General features: G+C 36.9%; 3 protein-coding genes across 6 annotated transcripts in view; 1 reads left to right on the forward strand and 2 right to left on the reverse strand.

Moving 5' to 3' along the window:
- Positions 1-1,307: 1,307 nt before the first annotated feature.
- Positions 1,308-4,082, forward strand: LOC129451053 (thiol S-methyltransferase TMT1A-like). Its single transcript, XM_055214105.2, has 3 exons — positions 1,308-1,495; positions 1,873-1,958; positions 2,648-4,082. The coding sequence occupies exons 1-3, from the start codon at positions 1,328-1,330 to the stop codon at positions 2,793-2,795; spliced, it is 402 nt and encodes a 133-aa protein (XP_055070080.2). The 5' UTR covers positions 1,308-1,327; the 3' UTR covers positions 2,796-4,082.
- A 578-nt stretch (positions 4,083-4,660) lies between these two features.
- atf1 (activating transcription factor 1) lies at positions 4,661-13,504 on the reverse strand. Its single transcript, XM_073870336.1, has 8 exons — positions 13,059-13,504; positions 12,378-12,481; positions 10,700-10,819; positions 10,528-10,625; positions 7,852-7,985; positions 6,422-6,598; positions 6,190-6,337; positions 4,661-5,740 (listed from the first exon to the last, which is right to left on the reverse strand). Exons 1-8 carry the CDS (start codon positions 13,111-13,113, stop codon positions 5,596-5,598), a joined length of 981 nt encoding a protein of 326 aa, XP_073726437.1. The 5' UTR covers positions 13,114-13,504; the 3' UTR covers positions 4,661-5,595.
- Positions 13,505-17,977: 4,473 nt separating this feature from the next.
- Positions 17,978-20,604, reverse strand: part of dip2bb (disco-interacting protein 2 homolog Bb) — a 53,167-nt gene continuing 50,540 nt past the window's right edge. For all 4 annotated transcript variants that reach the window (XM_055213473.2, XM_055213471.2, XM_055213472.2 and 1 more), the window contains one exon: positions 17,978-19,246. In XM_055213473.2, coding sequence (XP_055069448.1) covers positions 18,994-19,246 — 253 coding nt within the window. In that variant the 3' untranslated portion in view covers positions 17,978-18,993. The remainder of the gene's footprint in view (positions 19,247-20,604) is intronic.

The raw sequence follows: 20,604 nt of genomic DNA on the forward strand, positions 1-20,604 counted from the left end.
GACAAGTTACTAGGGTCACTATCAAGTCCAACTAAATTTAATTTTTGCTGATAATTGTCAGTTATACTGAAATTTTTGCGGCCGACGCTAGAACAGCCAGCCATTTTGTTGAATGTTTTGCCACTCAAAGGAGAAGTAAATCAGTAGCATAGCCATATGTCATTTATTTAAAATTTTGGGATTAAAAATACATGAAATACACATAAATGAATACTCTTATTCTGTGTAATTGCTATACGCCAGTGTCCACAGACTACTGGTTGTTTGGCAAGTTGTTAGGGTCACTGTTAAGGCCAACTAAATTTAATTTAAGCTGTCTCTGTCTGACGCAGCCCCCGCTAGCTTAGCTTAGCACAAAGTCTGGAAGTAAATGGCTCCAGCTAGCAAACCGCTCTGTAGTGTGTTTTGGGCCATATTCCATTAGAACCAATACATAGACCAATACATACCATTAGAGACCAACAAAGACCAATACACTGTAGTATGTTTTGGGCCATATTCCATTAGAACCAATAAAATTCCGAATAAAACCAATAAAATGTCTGTGATGTGTCTATTCTATGGGGAGCCAATTCTGCCATGTTCATAAATAAATAAATACATAAATAAATATACAAGGAAATGTAAAAAAACAAAAATAAATGAGTATTTATACCTGTATTTCTTTATTTATGTATAATTGTATTTTTTCACACTATTATTTATTTATTTATTTATTCATTTATTTATACATTTATTTATTTTGACTTTGGTTTATTTTCGCATTTATTTATGTATGGATGTGTTTATGTCTGCACGTATTTGTTTATGCATTTGTGTGTTTCTATATATATTTATTTCCACATTTATTTGTTTGTACATTTGTTTGTTTCTTCTTTTCTTCGTCTGTATGCTAATGAGGGGGGCGTGTTTTACCTCAGACTTAGCAATCGATCTCTGAGTGCCAGTGCTGAAGCTTTGAGGCCACAGTGACACCTGGTGGTGTAAAAAGCGAACAAAGTTGCACATGGAGTGAATGACTTGGAGATGTGCAATATCCAAAACCTTATTTCAAGTTTTAAATCATTTTGTGTCACCATAACTGTGTATATATAGGGTCACTATACATAGCATACGTACTGTACTCAGGACATGGCCGTAAATCGTCATCCGGTCGTGATTTCTAAAATGTCTTGGCACACATAAATATCAAAATGCACGTTTTCAACATATCTGATGACAGACCCTTGTAAGTGGACACTTTAATATGGAAACGCGTGAAATTATGCACTATTAATAACATTTAATGTAAATGCCCTGGAGCATACTGTCCACTTACAAGGGTCATATGGCGAAGAACGACCACCTCGTGTATGACAGCTTCGTTGTCGCTTCAGGCGAAAATCTACAAGGTGTAGAGGACAACTCGGTGGATGTTGTGGTGAGCACACTGGTTCTGTGCTCAGTTAAGGATGTTCACAAGGTTCTGGAGGAGACGAAGAGAGTTCTCAGGCCCGTAAGTTGATGACATACAGTTAATCAACATGACCCAGTCCAGTAATCTGGTGTATTTCTATTAATAACACCAAAACTTGAAAACACTGTTGTGATAAAGCTCCCTCCCCTTATTAAAAACTGACATTCATTGACATTTAATTTTCTGACAGTAGTCCAACGCATAGCATTACATAACTGTAGCGCAACAGATAGCTGACTGCAATTACATCTTTGTATTTGATTTGATAAATGTAATCCCATTAGAAACACATGTCATTATGCAAATTATTACTGTTTTTAAGTGCTTTAAATACTGAAACACTGAGAAAAACCAAACCACACACAATTGAGTCAGATATATGTCCTTTCCAGAACGTTTTTTTTAATCTTCTTCAGGGTGGAGCATTTTTCTTTATGGAGCATGTGGTATCTGACCCCTCAAGCTGGATTTACTTTTTTCAACACGTTCTACAGCCTTTATGGTAATATGGAAATACATATAATAGGCCTATTTACAAGATTACTCTTACATTAACCCTTACATAAAATTAAGGGGCTTTCTGTAGGATGAATTCAGGTAGATTGGGACACTGTTCGAATTTTCCTAAATCAGCCCTACTGTGGATTTTAGAAATGTACAGTGTCAAGTTTTGGTCAATTTAGAGCCTGATGTTAGACAAGATGTTAGACATGAAGTTGGATCTACTTAAACAAATGAATTCAATTGGTAACACTTAAAAAGAACGTTTTGTCAACTGACATTTTTTCATTTAAAGTGAAAAAATGTAAGGTGAACTTTTTTTAATTTACTTAAATTGGTAACACCCAAAAATGTTAAGCTATGTTAAATTAATGTTTCACTAAAAGTGAAAAAAATTCACTTTTTACAGTGTGTAGGCCTATAAATTATTCAAATATACACGACCAAGCTGGAAAAAAGGGTTTCGTCCTAAATTTCACAAAATATTTTTTATGCTAATCACTTACACAATATTGAAGTTTACGATGCATGCTGATAAGAAAGGAATAACTAAACAAAGGAAGAGAGAATGCAGAACTATCTTTTGGAGATAACACACAATAATATTGCAGAGTCTGTGTACTGAAATTAAAAGCGCTATATCTTTATATTAAAAGATAAAAATAATATATTTAAATTTATGTTTGTTAGGTACTATATGGGGTATTTTTGTGAGACAACTCGTGCCATTTGGAAGGATCTTGAGGCGGCTGGCTTTTCAGACCTGCAGCTACGCCATATTCATCCTCCTCTGTTTTTCATGATCAAACCTCACATTGTTGGTTACGCTGTAAAGTAATGAATGTTTATCTGAAGTCTATATTCATTAACTAGGATTGTTTAATTGATCCAATGTTTTCTTTTTTTTATTTTAGAAATATAATTTTGTATCAAAGAGTAACACAGTTAATACCAAGACTGTGTTATGTGTCTTGTTATACCTTTATCTTGTTCACACATTTAAATAGGTGCAAAGTCCCTTTCAAGGAGTGACTCAGCAGCGTATTTGCATTGACTCCAGGACTTAAAAAAAACCCAACTTACATAAATTGTAAGAACAACAACAGTAAAATAATAAAATTAATTAACATTAAAACAAAAGCCATGGGAAGATTTATATTTTTTTCTTTTTTGTGCCCTTTATAGACATAACATCTGATGGATCCTACCTTAGATCCTCACGTGCAGAATGTTTTTATTATGGTGTTTTTTAGTTTATTTTTAAACATTTATTTTCATAATCATTAGTTATCCATATTATTGTTTATATGATTATCCAATATTATTTTTATCATTATATTATTGTTTATTCATTCATTCAGTCGTTCATTATATTCTGTTAAACGTAGTAACAGTGAGTAATTTATATTTCCTGACGGGATCTGGCGTCCGGCGCTGGATCCTAAATATTTTTCCTGCGGTAGAGACCCGATCTAACAAAGTTGTAAAGTACTCCAACAAGGCAATTTACATTAAATATTAGCCTATGTAGGATGGATAGTATGCAAATTGGGACGCAGTGTGAGGTCAGAGGTGAGGCTCGAGCAAAATGAATTCCCGCGTCTCTGCACAAGATGGCGTCCTCTGTCCGGATTTACTTGTTTTCATTCACTCAAGTGCACTGTAACATTTATAATGTAGACAGTAATAAATTAAAGTAAAGGGGTCCTTTGCTGACGTTAACAAATATTTATTTATGCCGAAATGTATAGTTAAGTCTAAGACGAGATGCCATCATGTGAGCAATTAACTAAGTATAGCTATTTGGTAATAGTATATTTTACTATTTGGTCCCAATATTATCCAGCTGCAGCCCCGCACGCCGCGATTCGAGGCACACGATCCAGGGCGGAAGTGGGGGCGGCACCGATGCACGCGCTTCAGGACAAACGCGGTTTGTCTACCATTATATTTGATGTATTTGATACTCTGTTCACTGTTCAGAATATTGGATTAATAAAAATAAAAAAAGACAAACGCGAAGTGATGGACAGTTGGCGTTGTTTAGTTTTTTTTGTGGTGCAGAAATATTTACTTCGGAAATATATTTTATTTAATGTGTAGTTGAAATTCTAAAATAAAAAATGTTATTTGACATTTAAAAATTATGCTCTGTGTCGGTGTTTATTTTGTAACAAATACTTAAAGTAGATACTGATGATGAACACAAAGTAAATGTAATTTCTTAATATCAAATTAAAAAGTATAGGGACATTACTTAATTATTAACATACATTTTAATGGAGATAAGAAATATTTATATTTGACTATATATTTTAGTTAATTTTCATGTATTGTTTTTAAGTATCAAACATATGATTCAAATGTTTCGTATTTATACCAAAATCCATGAGAAAATGAATATTTACAAAAAGAAATGTTGGTTTTCACGACTCTAGTAAGACCATAACCATATATGGTTCGACTTCCGCCCGCAAACGAGCGCCCTGAATCGTGGCGCTGCGGGGCTGCAGCTGGATATAACTCATTTAGTGCGGGAAGACGTTTTATCAAACATCACCGCAGAGCTAACCGCTCCCATTAGATCACATGACAGCACCTTTTCAAGCACCTTTAATCTCTGTGTACATGCTTTAGCTGCTTTTGAAATAAGTCATGAAGCGCATCGTTGAATCTGAAAGACATGAGAAAGAAACACACTCAAAGGCTGAAAAAATATTTATTTAGTTTCACCTTACCAAAAACAAATGACATCTTTATTTAATTCATTGTTTATTGATTTCCCCCTGCTTTGTGAGGTGCAGGTGTATTCTCCCTGATTGTCTTGTAACAGCTTTACTTATAAACAGCGGTAATACATGAACCTATTAACTAAACCATCAAAACGTATCAACTAAAGCGTGTATATGGCTTACAGACCAGTTAGACGTATATTACAAAAGCTTTGACTAAAAATGACAAGTTAAATTCGGTTTTCTTAATTCAGCTTATTAAGTATTCCACTGTTAGCCATAGATTTCATAATAAAGCCCTTGCCTTCAATTCTGTTCAGTCTATGAATCGGAAATGTTGCACTAAAATTCCATAAAATAAAACACGGAATGGGGACAAGAATACCAGAGCTTCATAAATGGGGGCAATCATAGCAAATAATGCAAAGAACACAACAATCGCGTCACAATTTTCATACACACAAGCGCATCAAAGATAAGGTAAAAATACAAGTCCGTCAATTCTGCATTCCTACTGCGAGCAAAAAAAAAAAAAACTTTTCAATAAAATTAACATTCAAGATTCCCTGGAAACCAAATGGGTCAAGAACAAAGCAAGAACTCCCAGTGTAGACGTGCCAATCTTGCACAAGATACATACAGAAATATAAACATCTGCTGACTGCTAATAAAAAGATGTCACAGAAAAGTACATCCTTAGTTTCAAAAGCGTATTTGTCGTCGTCGTTTCTGGTCAATCGTTCTTAGGCTGTTAGTTAAAAATGAGTTATAAAAACAAACATTTGACAGGAAGTGGATTAAATGTATTCCCTGTGCCAAAAAGTCACTGTTTCTGTGTTTGTATAAGCATGTGTGCAGACAGGTCTGCTAGTAAAGTTCCTTTAGCGTGATTGGCGTGGTGTCCCATTAGCCACTTTTAACACAGTACAGGTCCTTTAATGTCTTGAGCTCCTCGATAAGAGTCTTGTTCTGATTCTCCAGCACAGCCACGCGGTTTTCCAAACACTTCACATACTCCTTTTTCTTTCGGCGACACTCCCTGGCGGCCTCCCTGCATGACAGATTTGAATTAGTTAAAAAGCATGGTTACATTGTTTATACCAGTTTAAAGGTGCAGTGTGTAATTTTTAGAAGGGATCTCTTGACAGAAATGCAAAATAATATACCAAACTATATTATCAAGACCTTTTTATAATGAACTGTTATGTTTTTATTACCTTAGAATGAGACGTTTTTATCTACATGCACAGAGGGTCCCCTAACGTTGAAGTCGGCATTTTGTGCCGCCATGTTTTCTACAGAAGCCCTTAACGGACAAACTTTTTTTACTAAGTTGTTTTCGTAAATTACATGTTTTTCCAGTGGCGGGTACCATAGTTTCTTTATGCATTTTAAAACGAGAGGTGAGCAGTGGACTGAGCCGTTGGTTGCAATTCGCAACCTCACCACTGGATGCCGCTAAAATATACACACTGCACCTTTAATTATCACGCCATCTACCTGTTTTTTGCGAGGCGTATCTCTCTCTTCATTTGTGGGTCGTCACTCTTGCCCTGAGAGCTGATAACGGGTGATGTCATGACAACAGTCTGAGGCAGCGATGAGGAAGAGGAACGGATCTGATAAGCTTGCATTTCTCCTCCCGCACCTTGCAGCACAACATTACAGTAGGTGTTTGAACCGACACTTGTTCACTAAACCAACAATAAGCTTTAGATGCATAAGTGTTTACCTTGCAGCACAACCTGGTTGCTGGGCAGTAAGATTTGTTGCCCGTCGGCAGTCTGGGCGTACTGTAGTATAGTTGGCTGGTTTGGGTTCGAGTTGCTCATGGTGAGGGTCTGCAGGCCTTGCATCCCGTCCGATCCAGTACTAGCCAGCTGCAGAGAGCCATTGGATGAAATCGCAACTGCAAAAAAGCAAAGTGTGAGAAATAGTTCATGGTATAGCATTACAAACAGTTTATGGGTCATTCTCACGAAACCATTGAAACACCACGGCACTAATGATTTTAGCTTTAAAATGTGTAATATAGTAACATTAAAAAGCATCAGAATTAACACAATACTGTGTTCTACCTTGCACAATGTGTGATTTCAACATAAGAATTTATAATTGGAAATTTTATCTCATTTTCTGCTGAAATTCTCATTACCGCAATGTGTCCGGTTGTGTTTGAACATGCGTTATGTTGTAATTTAATCGAATAAACACAAAAATATTAAGAAAAAAAATAAATGGATGTTTTGCTAGACTACTTTAGATGACAGAAAAAATATTTACTGAATATTCATGTATAATAATAATGAAGAAAAATTAGGGAAATGATGTGTCCATGCCTGATGTTCTCATCCTCCGCAACACTTTTTGAGAACAGTTTAAGCACACATACAGAATTTTAATAAAGTTTGATTTTGAGTGACCAAGCACATGGACCAGTTACTTCAAGATGGCTACCAGGTAAGATCATTTTTTTACAGTTAATTTGAAATATTGTCTTGTCAGAATGCTTACACGGCATTTTGATTATCATTACCGCAACAGATGCTTATTAAATGTTAATTTAATTAATAGAAGCATAATACTTTGATTTTAAATGCATGTGCAGAATCTCCAAATTATGTTCTTTCAGGTTAGTCATGTCATTTTGAAAATATGTCAGTGTTGATGTTTTCTGACTGTTGCGGTAATGAGATTTTTTAGGACTAATTTTTTAAATTATGTTACAAAAAGTGTTAAATGATAAGTAAAAGTTTTTAAATTAATGTTCCCATTTACTCCAGATTTTGTTTTTCAATGTCAGGTGGGAAAAAAGTAAATTTAAGCAATTTTTACATTTTCATGCTTGACATTTTTAAAACCAAGTTTTCGTAAGAATCACCCTTATAAAGACATTATTACAATCATGCTGTAGTTAATTCTGTAAATTGTGCATTATTGCAAAATTACCTTTAAATAAAAGTAAGACAAGATTTTAGAAGCATCCATCTTGCGAAATAAATAAAGACTGTGTGGCTTTTTTGCCCTCAGCTGTGTTGTCAATCTCTTAACTTATGCAACCATTTGCTTCATTTCTGTTGCAAAATGTTAAGTTAGCACATTACTGCCTACATAAGATGGTTTTTTTTTTCATTATGTGTATATTTATTTAGCATGTCTTACTATATTGGCCAGTGCTTGTTTGGTAGATCGGAGTTGAGAGGGAGACATTTGTTATGGTAGAGGAGGTGGCATTTTCCTCATTTTCCTCATTCTGTGTTGCCACTTCCTCAGCTGATAGATCGTTCAGAATCTTCCTGAAACATTAAAAGGAACAGAAAGTTTAATGCAACTGTCACTTACTAAAAAATGTTTTGCATTTTATTTATGTAAACATATGTGTTTGAAATTAGGCACAACATTAAAGGGATAGTTCACTTTTAAATCAAAATTCTGTCATAATCTTCTCATCCTCATGTTGTTCTAAACCTGTATGTTCTAAACCTGTATGAATTTCTTTTTTCTGATGAACATGAAAGAAGATATTTTGAGAAATGATGGTAAACACACAGCAGATAGTGACCATTGACTTCCATAGTAGGAATAAAAAATATGATGGAATTTAATGGGTACCGTCAACTGTGAGCTTACCTTCATTTATCAAAATATTTTCTTCATCATTTATCACAATACTTCCAAAATATATTTTCCTACTATGTAAGTCAATGGTCACTATCTGCTGTGTGTTTGCCATCATTTCTCAAAATATCTTCTTTTGTTTTCATCATAAAAAAGAAATTCATACAGGTTTAGAACAACATGAGGATGAGTAAATGATGACAGAATTTTTTTAAAAGTGAACTATCCCTTTAAGGTTCTAGAGGTAAACATTGCATTCAATATCTTCATAGAGAAATAGATTTCTCAGCTGCCAAATTCTTGATGCAATACTACACTACCAACAATCCTACTATACTATAGGATCCACTAATCCGCTTGTTAAAGGGATACTCCAGCCAAATATCAAAATTACCCCATGATTTACTCACCATCAAGCAATCCGAGATATATGTGTCCATCATTTTTCAGATAAACAAATTATTATTATTTTACAGGTATTTTAGTAAATATCCTTTCTCTTCCAAGCTTTATAATGGTAGAAAAAAGGAATCAACTTCTGACTTTAAACCCCAAAAAGTGCATCCATCCTTCACAGAAGGAATCCATATGGCTCAAAGGAATTAATAAAGACGTTCTGCAGGTAATCGATGTGATTGTGTAAGAAAAATATCCATACTTCAAACATTATAAACTATAATAACTAGGTAACAGAGCCATCTTGAACTCACGCAGACCAGTCTTATAGAGAATGAGACGTGGTCTGGGAACCACATGTTCATTTTCTCGTATTAGAGGCGTGGTTTATGAATGCTCAGAGCCAATAGGTGTGTTCGACTTCATGCGGCGCTGCACAGACCGATCGGCGGCTGACTTGAAGCAGTGCATTCCGGTTAGTTATTTTGTCCGACTTCAGCTGGCGCTGCAGGCACGGGACTGTGTCATATGGTTTTTAAGTACCGCGAGAGCGTTTCGAGAGTAGCCGGCTAGCTCAGTTGTGATGACGACATAGCTTTACGTGATTGGTCGCCTCACTGATGACAACGATCACGTGCGTTTCAAGTTTAATCCAACCTTAAGTTCCACAACTAAACATTATAAATTCATGTTTTAAAACAGGAAAAAACACGTTAATATGCATAAATATGATATTGTGTCGTGTAGTAAAATAAAAATGAAAATAACAAACTATTGGTATTTTAATAATATAGGCTTGTTTCCCGTTATTTTCGGGTATACAGTATAAGCAGCAATTAAAATATTCAATATAAAATGTTTCTGGTTGCAACTTTTTATTAAAAGGTTTGTTTTTATCAAATTCAGCATCCAATTCATTTCATTTGCGATTAAAAACCAGGAAACACGGCGCACACGTCACTACAGCATTCAGAAGGTGTCTGGCTTGACGGCTCCGTCTTCAGTTCCTCCCTCGACTGCAAGCGGCAAACCTCGCCGATCGGTCTGCGCAGCGCCGGATGATCTCGAACACACCTATTTATTGGGCGCTACGAATGTCTATCAAATGTGTCTATATGTGGCTCATAGCCAATCGGTGTGTCGCATAGAAGTCGTCATCATCTTGCTGCCCCCTCCCCGTTCTGTGATTGGTTCCCTGTGCCGTTTATTGAGTGCTACGAATGTCTATCAAATGCGTCTGTACGTAGCTCATAGCCAATCGGTGTGTCGCATAGATGTCATCATCGTCTTGCTGCCCCCTCCCCGTTCTGTGATTGGTTCCCTATTTCAGGGTTAAAACAGGTCCATAGTTTCCATGCTAGACTTGCAACGTGAATAAATTTGCGCGCAAGGCAGCATGGGGAAACCCAGGCTAGCAACTTACAAGAGTTTTAGCGTTGTGAACGTAGTGCCATAGGTACATTGCGCAGTGACTCTCCTGAATCTTGCGAGTTCAAGATGGGGTTGCTACCGGAAGTTAGTTAGTTATATTTTATAAAAGATTAAAATATGGATATTTTTCTTACAATATTGCACCGATTACCCGCAGAAGACCATTATTAACCCTTTGGAGCCATGTGGATTACTTCTGTGAAGGATGGATGCACTTTTTTGCAGGGTCAGAAGTTGTTCCCTGATCTAAAAATAACTCCAAACGTGTTCGTCTGAAAGATGATGGACATGTGTATCTCAGATTGCTTAAGGGTAATTTTGACATTTGGCTTTAACAAGCGGATTGGAGCACTCAAGCATTTCCCAGTATAAAAATGGGGACTGCAGCTATACCTGTAGGATGGGCGGCGAACCAAGATATCTCTTGATTTCTGGTTAGAGGACCCACTGTCAGATGACTCTTGAGAATCATCACTGTCAGATCCTTGACCCTAAAAGAAAACATTGTTAATATGCTTGTGGTTGTAGGATGAAAACGAAGAATGTGAGGTTATGTATGCGTTACCTGTGCTTGTGCTGGAGGAGACTGGATAACTGAGGACTGAGCTGACTGAATCACACCTTGCACCTGGTATTGACCACTGGGCAGCTGGACCACAGCCACTTGCGAGCCACCCAGAGACATCTATGATGTTAAAGCAATGCACAAAGCAATGTGAAATCAACTGCAAAATGTACAATTGTATACAATTCCTTTTTCAAACACTTTAATTTGCATAAAAGGTTATAAGAAATGCACATAGCTTAAAGGGAGAGTCACCCAAAAACGAAAATTCTGAAATCATTTTCTCACTCTCATGTTAATACAAACCTGTATAAATGTCTTTGTTCTGATCATGAGCCCTATTCACTTCAATAGTACGAAAAAACAATACTATGGAAGCAGTGCCGGCGCCAGCCCAGCGCTGATGAGGGGGCGTCTTAAATACCAGAGGGGGCGATCACACAAAATGCATTTAATTCCCCAAGCTAGAAAATACATATAGCTTTGGTACGTCCCTTAATCTTTAACGTGTTATAAACAAACATCTCTGTAATACAACCACGAAAACTACAGCTATAGTGAGCAACGTACATGATCTGAACACTTTTACTATATACAACAACAAAAAAGCATACCTAACGTTATTTAACAGCTCAACACTGCTCATTTGAAGTTCAGACCCAGAGGTAGTTTCTTTATAATCCATTTCGAATGTCCATGGTGAAATTAGTTAATGCAATATAAAACCCTGAAATTATGAAATGTTCGTACTTCGTGTTTGCTTTCCGTAGTGCAAATAATTTTTACGTAATGGTCACGGGGAACAGTGTTTGCAAATGGTTTCTAGCGCAAAAACGGTCCAAACGCAACATTTTATCAAAATTTTGGTTCAATTTGATCATTCAACGTAGTTATTTTAACTGCCACAAGTAATGCACCATAAGCTAGCGATTAAACACCAGCAGATAGAGAACCACAATAGCAAAATGACAATAACTTGTTTACACATTTAGCTATGCTTTAGGACAGGCTAATTCAAATACCTATTCGTTAACTATAAATTCCATGTCTGTTTTTTATCTATTAATATTAATAATAATACATGTGTTTTACTTCTGATAAACAGGTGTGTGTGAGAGAGAGATCGTATGCTTACCTTTAACATTAAATGCAGAACAATAATAGGTTGGTTGTACTTTAACTTGCAAGGATGCTGAAGAACATAAACATCTGAACTTTTCAAAACTATGTACAGTCTGGCTGAAGTTCATGGTGCCAGAATTGACATGGCAGCCGAACATTTGGTTCGTGTGTTTATTAATGTCACAGAATACATGCACACTTGATTTTTTTGTTTTGTTAAATAATAGACTATAAAATTCACTTTAGGATGACAATACACAAGGCAAATGTGATTTTTAAATAAAATTTTATCATTAAAATCCCATTCAACATTAATGGTGATCTAAGGGGGCGGGATACTGCCGGTGAGGGGGCGACGCCCCCTCACGCCCCCTCGTGGCGCCAGCCCTGTATGGAAGTGAATGGGGCTCAGGAACGGTTTGGTTACAAACATTCCTCAAAAAATCTTCCTTCGTGTTCATAAGAACAAAGAAATGTATACAGGTATGTATCAACATGAGAGCGAGTAATGATGACAGAATTCTCATTTTTGGGTAAACCATCCCTTTAACAGTACCTGTGCGATCTGTGATATTTGAGAGGCAGTAATAGTTGTTGGGATGGCAATAGGTTGGGACTCAGAGCCATTGGTGTTATTCTGCTGAACCTCCTCCATTGCCACTGCAAACACACAGATGAGCTTTTAGATCAATAAATGTAATGCTTCCTATGACATGTAAAATCTCTAACGGTTAACTCCTAACTGTACTAGTTACCATCATAAAAAAAACTATGGCATTCATTTTTTCTTATACGTGAATAGAAAGATGTGTGGTGTGGTAAGGTCAGGTCAGCCTACCAAGAAGATTTAGTCAATGTTTCCATATTCCTCAGTACTGAGTCAATCTGTTTCAAAACTTCAGCCCTCGCTCGCACGCACGCACACACGAGAACTGTTTTTTTTACACTGTTGTGTAATTTTCTGTCTTTATTTATGATGCTGATCCTAGTTAAAGCATGTAAATTGCAAAAGTGTAGAAGTAACTACAATGTAATAAAAACACATTAGGGTAATAAAAAGTAGTGGAGTAAATCATAATCTTTGTGTTGTGGATGGAGGTGAATCGTGTTGTTAATAATGCCTCCAAACTAAAACCGGATGCTAAAAACCGCCCATCAACCACTTGCAAAAAAAAAACATTATTAAGATAAATGTCCTTTTTTATGAAGTCATAGTAAAAATGCAGGCTGTATTCACCTGTTGATTGGTCTTTGTATGTAATATTAGCCGTTAACATTACACATGATAGCATAACAACATACGGCTATAGCAGCTAACTGGCTAATAAAACAAACTGTTCGGGAATTTATATGTATGTAGTAACGTTAAGTATAAAACGTTTAGAATGTGTTTACAACCGTCCTTGTTTGCACTACACACAAACCCCATCATCAGAATAGGGGTGGATAGCGTTTTAGGGATGTTGTAAATATTTTGCGAAAGCCCGAGTGATAAAGTCTCCATCCCCCGAGAGATCCTGGTCAAAAGCGCATATGTGAATAAAGCAAACCGCTGCATTACTATCGACATGCTACTGTGTGTTATGAAGCCCGTGGGCGACTTCGTGTCGCGCTCTGCAGAAACTTTCAAGCTAGTCACTGGCACGCAAGTGCCCGCGTCAATAGACGTCAGCGATACGGGGAGCCATTAAAACACCTTCCCGTAAGAACCGAGCGGACAGGCGCCATGACACCAGCGACGGCTCGACTGACGAGGATGAGTACAAAAGCAAAGCGTTACCTTTAATCCGTTCGTACTGCTCCTGGAAACAACGATGCGATGTTTATAGACGCCAGTATTCAACGTATACGATGAAAAGTAAGTTAATTAATAATGCATGAAATAAACCTGGGCGGTTTCCATTCAAAAATGGCTTGAGGGTTTTTTCTAAAGGCCGCGATAAGCGCCGCCCATTAGAAGGACGTGTTACGTAATCGTGTTATGAGCGCTGCGATTGGCCAATGAGATTTGAACGCAAAAGGGTCTGGGGAGATGAATGAAAGCGAGGGATGTTTACAAGTGTCCTTTAATAACGTGAAATGCAGTTGTAACAACGCCAAAGTTTTTTAGAGTTGCAAAATAAAAGCCTTTTATTGTTTTTTCGTGTTTTGAAACAGTATAAAACAGTAACAGTAAACAATGTACAAAAACGAAACAGATGTGAACCAATAGGGAAATGTTTGCTTGCATATTCATTCAAGTTTCAGTTTGAAAAGTTTTGCCATATCGCTATTATTAATATTATGAGACAAAAACTATCAAGAAAAAAATAATATGCATTGTCTAAACAATAAAGTCATGTTAATGTATTTTTTTTATTAAGTCCATTGTTAGCAAGTACATTTCCCTTCATACTGTATGTTTGTGTGCAAGTCTCCCAAATACTTCAAAATGTGTCTGCAGCAGTTTGCATAGGTACATTTTGGTCCAGCCCTAAGCTGGCATCTCATAAATTTATTACAGAATTGATGTTTTATTTTCTGTTTTGCACAATTAAGATGTTAATGACAATTAAATAGTTTTCTTTAATAAACAAAAATCAATACAAACATTAAAGTGAACATTTTATGAATTTCCTTTCTGTCCCGGAAAGCAATATTTCCCTGAATGTCCCATGTAAAAGCTCATTCATTCACTCACTTGTGCTTTCACATAAACTCAGCCTTGCATGAGTAAAAAATACATTTCATGACAGTGTATCAGATTTGAGAGAAGATATTGTGGAAATGATCATGACCCATACAACCTGTGCTCTCACAGTTATAAACTGTCTATCAGTAGGCTATTTAAAGGTGCAGTGTGTAATTATTTGAAGGATCTCTTGACAGAAATGCAAAATAATATACAAAACTATATTATCAGGGGTGTATAAAGACCTTATATAATGAACCTTTATGTGTTTATTACCTTAGAATGAGATGTTTTATCTACATACACAGAGGGTCCCCTTACATGGAAGTTGCCATTTTGTGCCGCCATGTTTTTACAGAAGCCCTTAACGGCCAAACTTTTTTTACGAAGTTGTCTCAGACGATGACATGTTTGTCCGGTGTGGCTACCGTAGCTTCTCTATGTGTTTCAAAAGTTAGGGGTGACCAGTGGACTGAGCCGTTGATTGCAATTCGCAACCTCACCACTAGATGCCGCTAAAATTTACACACTGCACCTTTAACTGTGAACTACAAACACGCAAGCTTGCCACTATGCACTCTAAACATATGCACACATACCCCATTTTATACAATATTGAGGTTAGGCTAACGCACTAAAATGATCAATTGTGTAAGGACTTAAAAATAGTCTCTTCCGAGTCCCACCTTATCATGCTTGTATCATAAGGACTGTACATACCATAGAGAATCTCTGAAACTGAAATCTAAATAGAAATGCATGATAGATGGAGCTGAACACAGACATCTACCAATCACATTTCTTATCAAGCGTAAAAGAACAAACAAAAATGGAGCAAGCTATTTACAAATTCAAATGTCAGAACCCAGAGATGTCAGCGACAGTAGTTTATATTCATCCAAAAATCTGACAGAATACAACAACTAACATACAGTACAGTAGAATGTATCATCTGTACACAAGCAATTATTTACATTTATTTATGGTTTACAAGAAGAGTCATTCCTGGTAAAAATGTTTATAGTACATGAGACAGCATCAGCATCTGTAAAGATCCTCTTGCCAAACATGTAAAAACTATACCTTTGTACAGTTAAATGGTTACGAGGGGCTTGCTTGTACAGAGAGTCGTGTTATTTTACAGTTATTTTGCTTAATTGTACAGATGCCTGAATTTCTTTTTTTTTTTTGCCATTTCGAGGTTTCAATGGCTTGTCCTGATGTGTAGAAGCACCTTTATATGAGAGCAAAAATAGAGCTATACCTCAGTTTCTGTTTGGTTTGTGATGAGGTTTAAAGTTAAATCTAGAAGTAATTAAATTAAAATAATTCTATATATGAAGGGGTGAGCTTGTGGAATTAGCTGTTGAGGTTAGATTGGGTTATAGACCATTGTGTTTTTATGTGCCTGCACTTTTTTGTGTTAGTCATCAATGCTACTCAAAAGTAAACATTACATAACAATGGCTACACATGCCCTTCTGCTTGACAGATATTAATGAATATATCCACATTTATCTAATAAAGTGCATAAAGGATAAAGAAAACAACTTGTGTGTGTCCTCATACAGAACTTTCATGGGGATGTTGCAAAGTTTTTCCTCACTTTGAAGTCCTTCACTTGTACATTTTGGCCTTTTGTAGTATCGTTGCATATACAGTACTGTGCAAAAGTCCCAGGCCACCATGCTACCATTAGATTTGTTGTTTTTGCAATTGTATAGTGATCATATATAATTTTTCTTTATTAGAATACAACCAGAAATACAGGAAATGTATATGTAGTATTAAAAACAGTATAAAAGTATAAGCTGAAGTGTCAAGTTTTTAGGGTAAACTCTCCTTCCACTTGAGCAATAGCAGGCAGCTGCAGGATCTCTTAAACCTAAATAAATTTAAATCCTAATTTCTAATTCTAATCGAATGACTTCAGGACTTCAGTTTCCTCAAAAAAGCTCAAGATGTGTTTCGTGCTAAAGAGAGGTCACACTAAATACTGACTGATGCCTGAAGAAGACATTTAGTCCTGAAAATTGTTTTTTTTGTGTGTGTACATATTTCCTGTATTTTCTGTTTGTATCTTAAAAAAGAGTGAAAAATAAATATGGATGGACATTAAAACTTTGCTAAAACAACAAAGCTGGTGATGGTGGCCCAAGACTTTTGCACAGTACTGTATATACCTAGCCAACAATGCTTATTTTTGAAAACCTTAAAAAAAATTAAAATATGCGAGAGTGTAAAATTAAAGGGCCCATATCAAATGCATTTTATAGGCCTTTAAATAGGTCATGGTTTAAAAGTCTCCTATTCAATAATACTTTTCTGTGTACAAGAAAACAAGTTCAATTTACTAAACAAATAAACTAACAAATCGCGAAACACCTGCCTGTGTACATTTCTGAAATAAAAAAAGATAACAATTCAGTGTTGGGCACTATATTGCATGTGTTTTTAGTATAAGGAAAACTGTACATCTTCAAAAAAATAAATAAATAAACAAAGTCCCAGTAGTAAGATTTAACACTTAAAGGTGCAATGTGTACATTTGAAAAGGATCTATTGACAGAAATGCAATATAATATACAAAACTATGTTTTCAGTGGTGTATAAAGACATAATGAACCATTCATTTTAATTATTTTAGAATGAGTCATTTTATCTTACATGGAAGTCGCCATTTTGAACCGCCCTGTTTCGTCAATATGTTGTCTCAGACGACAATGTGTTTGTACTGTGCCGGCTACCGTAGCTTCCCTATGTGCTTCGAAAGGGAGGGTGAGTGGTGGACTGAGTCATTGGTTGCAAATTCACAACCTCACCGCTAGATGCCGCTAAAATTAACACAGTGCACCTTTAAAGGGACACTCCACCTTTTCCGAAAACATGCCCACTTTCCAGCTTCCCCAGAGTTAAACACTTCATCCTCATAACTTTGGAATCCATTCAGCCGATCTCCGGGCCCGGCGGTACCACCCCCAGCATAGCTCAGCACAATCCATTGAATCTGATTAGACCACCAGCATCACGCCAAAAAATTAACCAAAGAGTTCCGACACTTTCCTTCCATTTAAAACTTGACTCCTCTGTAGCAACACTGTGCACTTAGGTCGACGGAAAATAAAAGTTGCGTTTTTCCAGGCAGACACGGCTAGGAACCACACTCTCATTCCGGCGCAACAATCAAGGACCCCGCCGCCGCAACAGGGCCGCAGCAGGTGCAATGATACCACACAGTCCCCTGTTATTGAAAGTAACCAAGGGAACTATTTTTGGGCAGTGCGTAATATCACTACACCTGCCGCAGCCATGCCACGGCAGCAATGTCCCCGATCACCACGGCAGAATGAGAGCACAGTTCCCAACCATATCTGCCCAGAAAATCGCAACCTTCAATTTTATGTCGGTCTTAGTACACGATGCAACTACAGAAGAGTCAAGTTTTAAATAAGAAAAATATCAAAACTCTTTGGGTTTTTTTTTTCTGCGCGATGCCAATGGTCCAATCAGATTCAACTAACCATGCCAAGCTATGCCAAAAGTGCCAGCGCCAGACCCGAAGATCAGCTGAACGGACTCCAAAATGGCAAAAATCAAATGTTTAACTCTAGGGGAGCTGGAAAACCAGCATATCCCCAAAAAAGTGGAGTGTCCCTTTAAAGCATTAGTGTTCCTGAATAATTTGAGTGTTATGAATAAATCTTTTTATAATAACGTTAACATTTGAGCTAATCAGATCTGCATCCATATATCAGGTGCAACTGCAGTCTACATTGCATAATCTGTAAGCAATTTCTCATGTTCCCCCGAAAAGATTGTGGTTTGAGTGGTCTTTCTGAAGGGTTGGTAGTAGTGTAGTCTTGAAGTCTCTAGGTATGCAGCTAAACTGTGTTTTAACCTGGGTATAGGCATTCTATTATCTAAATTATTACAGAGATGTCCTATTACCATACTGCTCTTGAGCAAGGCACTTAACCCCAGGTTTCCGTTTCTCCTTTTAATAAAGGACTTTCTCTGCAGCATGAATACCGTAAGCTGCTTTGGATAGAAGCGTCTGCTAAATGACCACGGTGGAGTTTTGATAACCCTATTATTATTTAAACACCACCCCTTCGATATTACAATTAACAGCCCTGTAACACACAGCACCATAGTTAAGCTGGTGAGTTGCTCAGTTGCAGATCAGCTCTATGGATATTAAAAAAAATACAAATTGAGGGTATAATCTTTTTTAAGCACCAACCAAACAGGCCTGTTTAAAATAATAATAAAACTGCGGTGACGTAAATGATTCAAGTACATTACAATTGTGATTGGCCGGACTGTGTTTATGGCATTTTGGGGAGAGTCCGGAGAAGGCCGGGGAGGTGTTACTCGATAGTATCCCTCCTTTGAAGAACTCACATATTTGTATTTGGGTAAATTAACACCTTACCCCTGAACAAACAGGGCCAAGTCTTTTCAAACTATATAAGCATCCTCTGGTTTGCCATAGCCCAGCTCACATGTTGTATGCTACGTATATGGGGTCCAACTGATCGGCCAGGAAGGAGTCTCTCAAGTGCATTCTCTGTTTTTCTCCTCTGGAGTTTATAGGTATAACCCCTGGGTCAACAATTACCACCACCCCTACAATTAGATGGTGCTCCTCTAATACAACGTTGGTTACAAGTGGAACCAGGTCTAATGCATCCTGCTCTGAACCACAGAGTTCAGCGACCACCACCAGCAGGTTTGTCCAGGTGAAAACGGCACTAAAGAGGAAGAAAAAGGGGGAAATTGGGTGTGACTGCAAAATTAAGATACACAAATGATTGCATGCAATCCACATAACAGAGACTTGGGCAGGGTTTAGATTAAGCCAAGACTAGGCTAGGCCTAATAGTTATATTAGGACATTTAAAGTAGTTTTTACAAACACAAAATCTTACAAATACCATTACTGCTGTGCATCTAGGGACCAATGTGTTATATTTTAAGATATTTCAGTGCAAGCTGTTTTCAGTTAAAGGGACACTCCAGTTTTTTTGAAAATATGCTCATTTTCAAGCTCCCCTAGAGTTAAACATTAGATTTTTACCGTTTTGAAATCCATTCAGCTGATCTCTGGGTCTGGCAGTACTAATTTTAGCATAGCTTAGCATAATCCATTGAATCTGATTAGACCATTAGCATCACGCAAAAAAATAACCAAAGAGTTTCGATATTTTTCCCATTTAAAACTTGACTCTTCTGTAGTTACATTGTGTACTAAGACTGATGGAAAATTAAACGTCGCGATTTTTTTAGGCAGATATGGCTAGGAACTATACTCTCATTCTGGCGTAATAATCAAGGACTTTGCTGTCGTACCATGGCTGCAGCAAGCAGGCGCAATAATATTACGCAGCGCCTGAAAATAGTCCCATTGGTAACTTTTAGTAGCAGGGGACTATTTTCCGTCTGTCCTAGCACACGATGCAACCACAGAAGAGACCAGTTTTAAATATTGGTTATTTTTGAGCGCGATGCTAAATGGTCTAATCAGATTCAATTGATTATGCTAAGCTATACTAAAAGTGGTAACGCCAGACCCGGAGATCAGCTGAATGGATTTAAAACTGTAAAAATCAAATGTTTAACTTTAGGGGAGCTGGAAAATATTTTGAATAAAAGTGGAGTGTCTCTTTAAAACAGCTCAAACATGCCTTTTAGCCTGAACTAGGCTTAAAGGGACAGTTCACCCAAAAATATTAATATTACCCCTTGATTAACTCATGCCTCAACCATCCTCGATGTATATGATATTATCATTTTCAGACGAACACAATCGGAGTTATATTAGAAAATGTCCTGGCGGTTCCAAGCTTTGTAATGGTGGTGAATGGTGCTTCTGATTTGAAGCCCAAAAAAGTCTGTCCATCCCTCACAGGGGGTTAATTCTGAGGGCAATTAATGTGATTTTGTAAGAAAAATGTCAATATTTAAAAACGTTCGTCACTACCCCACTACATCTGACGTTGGAAACGCACTCTCTCGTAAATGTGCATCAATCGTTAATGGAAGCCAGTTATTTTAAGTTTTAAATAATAATATTTTTCTTACAAAATCACATCAATTGCCCTCAGATGGC

The sequence above is a fragment of the Misgurnus anguillicaudatus genome, chromosome 8, assembly GCF_027580225.2.
Source record: "Misgurnus anguillicaudatus chromosome 8, ASM2758022v2, whole genome shotgun sequence".
In the NCBI taxonomy this organism is placed as follows: Eukaryota; Metazoa; Chordata; class Actinopteri; order Cypriniformes; family Cobitidae; genus Misgurnus; species Misgurnus anguillicaudatus.

Excerpts from the sequence above, each read along its gene's own strand:
- LOC129451053 (XM_055214105.2), top strand. The coding sequence starts at position 1,328 with ATGGCGAAGAACGACCACCTCGTGTATGACAGCTTCGTTGTCGCTTCA. Across the intron at positions 1,496-1,872 it reads CGAAGAGAGTTCTCAGGCCC|GGTGGAGCATTTTTCTTTAT; the intron begins GTAAGTTGATGA and ends AATCTTCTTCAG. Across the intron at positions 1,959-2,647 it reads CACGTTCTACAGCCTTTATG|GTACTATATGGGGTATTTTT; the intron begins GTAATATGGAAA and ends TATGTTTGTTAG.
- atf1 (XM_073870336.1), bottom strand. The coding sequence starts at position 13,113 with ATGCTATCATGTGTAATGTTAACGGCTAATATTACATACAAAGACCAA. Across the intron at positions 6,599-7,851 it reads AACAAGCACTGGCCAATATA|TTGCGATTTCATCCAATGGC; the intron begins GTAAGACATGCT and ends GCTTTTTTGCAG. Across the intron at positions 6,338-6,421 it reads CAACCAGGTTGTGCTGCAAG|GTGCGGGAGGAGAAATGCAA; the intron begins GTAAACACTTAT and ends TTGTGCTGCAAG.